The sequence below is a fragment of the Setaria viridis genome, chromosome 5 (genome assembly GCF_005286985.2).
Source record: "Setaria viridis chromosome 5, Setaria_viridis_v4.0, whole genome shotgun sequence".
Taxonomy (NCBI): Eukaryota; Viridiplantae; Streptophyta; class Magnoliopsida; order Poales; family Poaceae; genus Setaria; species Setaria viridis.
In genome coordinates this window covers 22,920,943-22,928,930 of record NC_048267.2, presented here as the reverse complement: position 1 = coordinate 22,928,930, position 7,988 = coordinate 22,920,943, and the positions used below count along the sequence as shown (strand labels likewise).

The following is a 7,988-nucleotide window of genomic DNA, read 5'->3' as shown; positions in this document are numbered from 1 at the left end:
TGCTGTTCAGAAGAAAAGTCTCAGCCGGTGCTGCCAGGAAACCTGGTTTCTCGCATACCGGTCGAAACAAATTCGTTCAATTCAAATTTTATTCAAGTGTCAATTTTACTAGAAATAAATACTTTAAATTCGCTCACAATACATTTTTTTCTGAAAGTTATGCTACTGGAAAACCATGACATCAGATAAAATCCAGGTTACCTATTTTACCGGTGACCACCTGGATTTTTGTTTCTGAGTGTTTTGCTGTTGGACCCACATACATGAGTGTTTCAATATGATCGTTAAATATGTTCTTAATTAGTATGAATTACTAAGAAACAAGGACGTGGTGAGGTTCACGGATCTTTTTTCTAAGGTATTTTCAGGCAGACAGAGAAATTATTCAAGTGTAAATTTTTATAGAAATACTTCAATTTTTCTCGAGAATATAATAGAATAGGTATGTGGTTAAATAAATGTACGTACATGCAATGAGCTGCAGGAGACCTGAGGGAAGGCTCAATCAGTCGGGTTGTTCCTGATCAGCCATTGCCGATCGTGAAGAACACGCGACGGTGCGCAGCAAGTTTCTACGTCGCCTACGCGGTTTCCTGATCCTTTTATATTCAGCAACGAGTATAATCAGACTTCGCCGTATGACATGGTAATGGTCTCGTGGCGGTTAAAGACTCCAACAGTCCAACCTTGTACGCCAGACCGCCCGACGAGACGCGCCAACACCGTTCCATCCAAGCTCGATCAAGTGTGTCTACTGCGATGGCCGCAGCAGTGGCTCCTCCAACACCGGCGATGACCGCGGCAGTGGTGGACGTGGACCCTTCAAATCCCGACGTTTCCGGCTATTCCTGGTCTGTAGACGGCGCTGGCGCGGATGCGGGAGCTGGCGATGCCGGCGGCGGCGCCTTCCACGGCAGCACGAGGCGACCGGGCACAACTGTTGTGGGTTCGCATGCCGCTTAATTTGATGCCTGGAGCCTGGTGTAGCTTAGCTTCCCATTCCTACAACTGCAACATGCAAGTATTCTCTCCAGAACTGAACTGAGCAAAAGAATTGAACAGCCTGGCTTGCAAAATCTTTGCGTGGTCGGCAAGACGGCAGTGCATTGGGTGGTCGGCAAGACGGCAGTGCAGTGTGAATTAAACAGCTCCGAACACTGGTACTGAAATACTGAATGAGAAACGCAAGTCAGCAAGTGTTGCATCGCTGCATCATATGGACTTGATCCAAAACCGAACCGTAGAAATGAAACGATCCGGCTTGCAAAATCTTCAAAACATTCTGAAGACCTAGTAACGGCAATGCAATGTGCATGAGCAACTCTGAACGCAGTGCAACTCTGAAAACTTAACACTATCACATTGGTTGCAACGCCCAAGTCACCGATCACAGTTCACTAGCAACCAACATCAGTTAGCATCAGCACAGATTAATCGAATTCACACCAAAACGAACTGATTGTGTCTGAGGTCAACAGTAGAAACAAAAATCATCAACTAATGGAAAATATGTGAAGAAACAAATAGGCAAGCATAGAAAGCTGTTCGGTAACTCAAGCCTGACAGAACTCAGCCCTCAGAGCTGATCTCATCGATCAGACAACATTCCACGACTAGTTCCAAGAATGCAGAAACATGAAGGCTAAAGAATCTTTCAAGAATCTCTCCAATAACTATACAGTATGAATTGCTTTGACACTTTGAGAAAAGAACTGGCCGGAATTCCCAACTCTCTCAATTTACTTTACAACAGAACCAAGATACTGTCAGGCAGAACATACTGGCGGTGCTACAAGACCTTTGCAAGTGAATGCATCTGAGATGAACACTAGAATCCAATGAAAGCTCATCAACTCTAGAAATAAAGGGCTGCTAAAGCGCTAAGTAACACAGATCTGATATAAATGACATTTTGAGTAGGAAATAGTGTTGATTGTACACAAGAAACTGGAATGGTGTTTTACATCACCTTTTTTAGGTTAAAACTTAATGTCAGCTGAGAATTAGACATAGTAATATTCAGGGACAGACTTAGCATCAATTCATAAGATTTTCAGAATGACTAGTCATATTTTCAACATCCAAATCAATACGAGACTTTGGCACATAAGAAAATAACAACTAGAGGAAGGAACGCATGTTAAGCACTATTGCGAGAAATTAGCGAGCATTGCTAAGAACAGTTTATACCAAAATGCTGCAATTCTCATGCTAAGATACCCATATCAGCATATATTTTCACATTGGGGTATAATGAAATGGTACAAACTAGTACAACCAAATTAATCGACAAGAATCTATTATCTTTCGTCATAACGCCTGAACTAATCCAGGGGTAAACATAGCTATGAAAAAAAAACAGGAAACCAACTAATCTCGATTAGTTTCAAGAATTCAAAATACAGACACCTTCGAGAACTGATCCAGACCATTAGACAACCCCGTCCTCGATCTCTACTAAGAATTCAGAAACAGAAATGATGAATTAATCCTTCTATAGAACTGATTCTGACCTTCAGACAAGACGCACCAACCTACCAGTTCCAATGATGCAGAAACAAGAAAACCAAAGAATCCTTCAAAAACCTCTCCAAGAACTGATCCAGACCACCGCCTGACGAGACGCACCAACACCGTTTCATCCAAGCTCGATCAAGTATGCCTACTGCCACGGCTGCAGCAGTGGCTCCTCCGACACCGGCGACGACTGCGGCGGCGGTGGATCCTCCAAATCCGGCGGTGCTGTGTCCTCCATCCCCGACGACGACTCCGGCTGTTCCTGGTCCGCCGACGCCGGCAGCGCGGGCGCAGTTGCGGGCACTGGCAACGCCGGTGGCGGCGCCTTCCACGACAGCACGAGGTGAGGGGTCTTGTGGCAGACCAGGCAGGACATCGTCGGCTCATTACAAAGCCACTTGTCGATGTGGTCCTTGCACTTGTCGCTCTCGCCGCAGTGGAACACGTGGTTGCACGAGAGCGTGCGGACCACCTCGAGGGCGTCCATGCTGTCCATGCAGATGGTGCAGTTTTAGCTGAGCTTCCGCTCCAGGGTGGTGACGCTGCCGAGCGTCCTGACGCGCAGCCGCCGCCACGCTCTCTTCAGGCTGCTGTGGTAGGCGTACGCGCGCATGCTCCCGGCGATGACGCCGGGAACGGAGATCCCCACGGCCAGGCCGACGGCCATGGTGCCTGGCCTGCGCGCCCCCCTGGCTCTTCTCCTCTCGCTCTCTCTCGAGATGCTCTGCCTTTCTTGCTCGCGCTCTCGCGTCTCTCTTTGGGTTGTGCGTGTTGGGATGGCTAGGCATTGGTGCGGCGGCTGATTAGTTCGTTGGTCGGTTAGGTACCAAGTGGGCCCCGGGGCTCGAGTCCCCATGGCGACCGTACGGGGGCGGTTGGAATGGAGGGCAGGACGCTGGCGATCGGGTGCTTGGGTTTGGCTTGTGCGTGGTTACGCGTAACGATCATTTCGTCGAACAGCTCTCGGGCAGAAGCACCCAAACGCAATGTCGTCGTAGGCCGGCATGGCGAGTACGGGGCGGCGCCGACGGGCGCGGGCGGCGGCGGAGCCATGCGGATTGGACAGCAGATGATGGCGTTTAGTTTGCTGTATGGATCGGGAGTTGCCTCGTTTTCTCTTGTGTCAAAATCGAGCGCTTGTTTTTCTTAGTGTCTTTAAGCCTGACGAACTCTGAAGGTCTCAAAAGGTTTGGCTAGCAAAATCTATGGGAGTTCCACCCGTCATACATTGGTGAGGAAACCAGAAACAGGATTGCAGTGCGCATGAATTACTCTGGAAAAATATGGTAAGGTGAGACCTCTATCTACCACAAGATCTTAATCGCTTTGACAGTCTGACGAATCCTGAAAGTCTGAATCGAGTACTAGTAGCAACATTATTTAACATCAGCGAAGCAATTTAGCCTACAAACCCTGAAATTCTGAATCGCCTTGACATTCAGATCCTACAAACTCTGTCCGAGTCTCTGCACACACTACACAATGGAAGGGCTGACAGAAGCAAGAAACATCGCCATTTCATCAGTCGCTGTAAAACAGAGTGGCACTGAAAACTGAATTTCCGACGAAACGAACTGTTAATGAAGAGTTCAGCAAATGACGGGAATTTAGTTAAGAAACAAATGGGCAAGCAGAGAGAGCTGCTTAAGAAACATAGCCATAACAGAAGAGCTTTTCAGTAGCAAATCGTGCTGCTACTGGTACTAGTACTACTAGCTGAATGGGGAGAAACACAAAGTAAAGCTAAATCTTAGCACTGTTGCCAGATTAGGCGCTGCATACAGCAGAAGAATCGAGGATTAAGCAGCATTATAGCAATTCAGTTATCATATTTTCATAACAGTCACAGCTGCTGTACGCATCATTGAATCGAGATGCAAGAAAAACAATATGAAGCCAACAGAAATGCATTCAGACTTCAGAGTAAAAACAGGCAGACAAGGTCAAAAAATTTGCAGAACAACAGGTCATATGGTTAACAGCCCAATCTACGGAGCTTTGGCACTCGAGCAAATTACGAACAGGAGCAAGTGATGCCATGAACTACTGCAAGAAGTTACTAGCAAACATTTTGGTGAACAGTTTATACCAAAATCCTTCATTTTCATCCAACATGCCCACTCAGCAGTTTCAATTCCAGACTGGGGACAAAGAAATATTACAGACTAACAAATCAATCAACAAGAATCAGTATTAGCTGCTTTCGTCAGAACAATGGAACGAACATATCACCGTTTCTTGGCCAAATACAGGTGTTTAGTTCATCAGAGGCGAATACAGCTCTGAAAAATAGGAACCCAAGCTAAGCTCAATCAGCTACAAGAAAGCAAAAGACAGAAACAACGAAGGAATCCTTCAATTTCAAGAACTGACCCAGACCATCAGACTAGAGGCACTACCCTCGATCAATTCCAAGAATGCAGAAACAAAAATGACGAAAGAATCCTTCAAGCACCTCTCCAAGAACTGATCCAGACTTCTCGACAATACGCTAGACGCGCCAACACCGTTCCATCCAAGCCCGATCATCCGTGTCTACGACGGCGACGACTGTGGCCGCGACTACTCCTCCGACACCGGCGACGACAGCGGAGTCTCCTCCCCCGACGCCATCGTCGAGAGCGGCAGTGGCGGCTCCTGCGACCCCGAAGACGAAGCCGATGGTGACGGCGCCTGTCGCACCAGCGGATCCTCCAAATCCGACGACGTCGGCGCCGATGTCGGCGGCTCCTTCCACGGCAAGACGGGGAGAGCGACCTTGCGGCAGGCCGGGCACGCCATGCGGTTCTCAAGGAGCCAGTCGTCGATGGCGTTCTTGCACTTCTCGCTCCCGCAGCGGTGGAAGACGTGGTCGCAGGAGAGCGTGCGGACCTCCTCGCGGGCGTCCAAGCTCCCGCCGCACAGGGCGCAGGTGTAGCCCAGCGCCTCCTCCAGGGTCGTGGCGCCGCCGAGCGCCCAGACGCGCAGCCGCCGCCAACCCCTCGCCAGGCGGCCGGTGCGGTAGGCCTGGTAGCCCGCGAAGATGATCACGGGGGAGGAGACGCCGAGCAGGACGGCGAAGGCCTTCCCGAGGCTGAGGTCGTCGGTGGCCATGGCAGCTTCGCTCCCCTGCCCCCCTCTTCTTGCTTCTTGCCTCCTCTCCTCTCGCTCTCTCTTCACGCTCTGGCCTTCTTGCTCGCTCGCTAGCGTCGCTTTTGGATTGTGTCGTGCGGTGCGCGATTGAAAGCCTTGGGCATCGGCGCCGCGGATATTTGTAGGAGGTCGAAGGGGGTGGCCGGGTGGCGTCCGAGTTAGTTACTCGGCGGTTAGAATGTGGGCCCTGCATCTCGATTCCCGATGACGGCCGTGCATTGGACGCCGCCGGAAGCGCAGCAGAGGGGATGGAAGAAGGGAGTGCTGCAGGCGGCCATCAGATTTCACCGGACACGGTAGTGTGGCGGGCCTTCATTGCTGTTCTCGACTTGGGCCAAGCCCATTACATCCATTGGACCGGACAAAGGAAGGCTGCGCTTGAGCTGCCGCGCCTTCTTCCTTGGTGGAGCTGGGAAGACAAGAATTGGATGGGAGGAGGATTGGGGGAAGGAAACGTAGTGAGGATGATCCACAGCTGCGACTGTTTAACTCGTTTACGAATTTTCTAAGCCTGGTCATTAATTAACTGTTACGGATTTGCGATGCCTCTTCTTATGGTGATCCTTAACTCTAGGTTGTGCGAGCCTGGGCACAAACTGTTGTGCATGTAGCATCAAGGTGAACATACCTTGCATGTAGTATAAGTGGTACTTGGCTGCACAACCCAGAGTAAAAGTAATACAGTACCACGGGCACAAACTGTTGTGCAAAGGTATCAGAAAAATCCAGGAATTCCCTGCCTAAACTTTACTAAATGAAAAAGGGAACAAATTGTTCATGAACTGCTTGTTTACTCTTCCAACAACTATCTTAACCCTCTGATTGTTACACAATAAATATATCCTCAAGATGTTATACGCCCGCAACAAAGGAAGATGCCTAAGGACAGGGGTGGATCCAGGGGGGCTAGGGGGTTGCAGCCCCCCGAGAGCCTGATTTTACCTGTAAAATACTGTAGATAAAGTCTCAAATCACCGTTAACCTCTAGCTCTAGCCCTTAATCTCTATTATTTAGCCCCCCCCCCCCCCCAGGTGTTCATCCTGATTCCGCCCCTGCCTAAGGAGGGGGTTACTCGGTAAGTTTAACTCTAGCTGAAGTGCACAACAGACAGGAGATGCAACATGTTGTTTGATGGGCCCATAAGAAACCACATTAGAAGATGTTGCCAAGCTGATCTTCTCCGGGTTTCAAAATTTTCTAGAACAAACTCTTCAATTTGGATAGCTCAATCCACGAAACTCACCAAACATGTGACATCACGAATGCCTACATCAGATAATGTGTGTGCCGGTAATATCTGTTGATGTACTTTGACTGCAGAAAACAATAGATACAAAGTTAGATCCTGTCCAAAGCAGGTTCAGATGTTTTAACTACTGAAGACAGAACACCACTTCATACCTTTACACTGTCAACATCTGGTGTGTCCGGGGTTTTCATAGGATAAAATTTGTAAAATTCGATATTTTCAAATGCCTCTTTCTCTTTAGGATCCATATCATCAATAGCTTTATTCCTGGCTTCTTTAGCCTGCAGAAGTTTCATGAAACAGAGAATACTAATGTAAGTAGATCTCTTGTAAATATAGTAAATATATTTCGGGTGTTTGTGGACCTGCTTCAGTTCTCTCTTCCTTTCTCTATCCTTCTCCTTTAAAAATTCCTGTAAAATTGGGAAGGTTAAGGAACTATCATGAACAATGGTAAGTTTAGCTTATTAACCACAAAAATTAATGTTGTACCTTAATTTTTTGTTTCTCATCCTTCGGTAGGACCTCATCTTTAACTTTCTGATCAGAAAAGTCCTGCATTGCAACACAATGATTCAAGTCATTCAACACAGATGTACTTCTATGGTGACTAACACAGATGTACTTCTATGGGTGACTAGTGTATCGGAGCGGAGCAAAACAAACTCCAATACAAACCTCGTATTCATCCATTTTCCAGTCGAAGTCATCTACTATCTGCAGCAAGTAGAACAAGGTAAAGTAGTAAACACGGTGATACCTGGCGACAATCTACAACTAATGAAATTAAACTCATGCAAAAGTTAAAGGGCATTAAGTACACTGATGTTATTTGTAACATGAAGGATCAGCTAAAAGTGGAAAGTAGGGTGAGCAGATATAATTGTCACTCCCACATGAATAGAGAGAACAGCCCACCACTCCATTTATGCTGTCATTGATGCAACCACAAGGAGTGATGACACCCATATAAGATGGCATTATACATAAATACGAAAAACATAAATAGTACCAATAGTAACAAAACAATTGCCATCTAAAAAATGTACTTAGGAATAGCAGCAGTAGAAGTGCAACCACCGCTACAGC

At 47.6% G+C, this 7,988-nt stretch overlaps 1 protein-coding gene across 1 annotated transcript; it reads right to left on the bottom strand.

The window, feature by feature from the left end:
* Window positions 1–6,709: 6,709 nt before the first annotated feature.
* On the bottom strand, window positions 6,710–7,592 carry LOC117854735 (uncharacterized). Its single transcript, XM_034736961.2, has 5 exons — window positions 7,578–7,592; window positions 7,392–7,454; window positions 7,265–7,312; window positions 7,052–7,180; window positions 6,710–6,964 (listed from the first exon to the last, which is right to left on the bottom strand). Exons 1-5 carry the CDS (start codon window positions 7,590–7,592, stop codon window positions 6,917–6,919), a joined length of 303 nt encoding a protein of 100 aa, XP_034592852.1. The 3' UTR covers window positions 6,710–6,916.
* Between the last annotated feature and the right edge of the window lie 396 nt (window positions 7,593–7,988).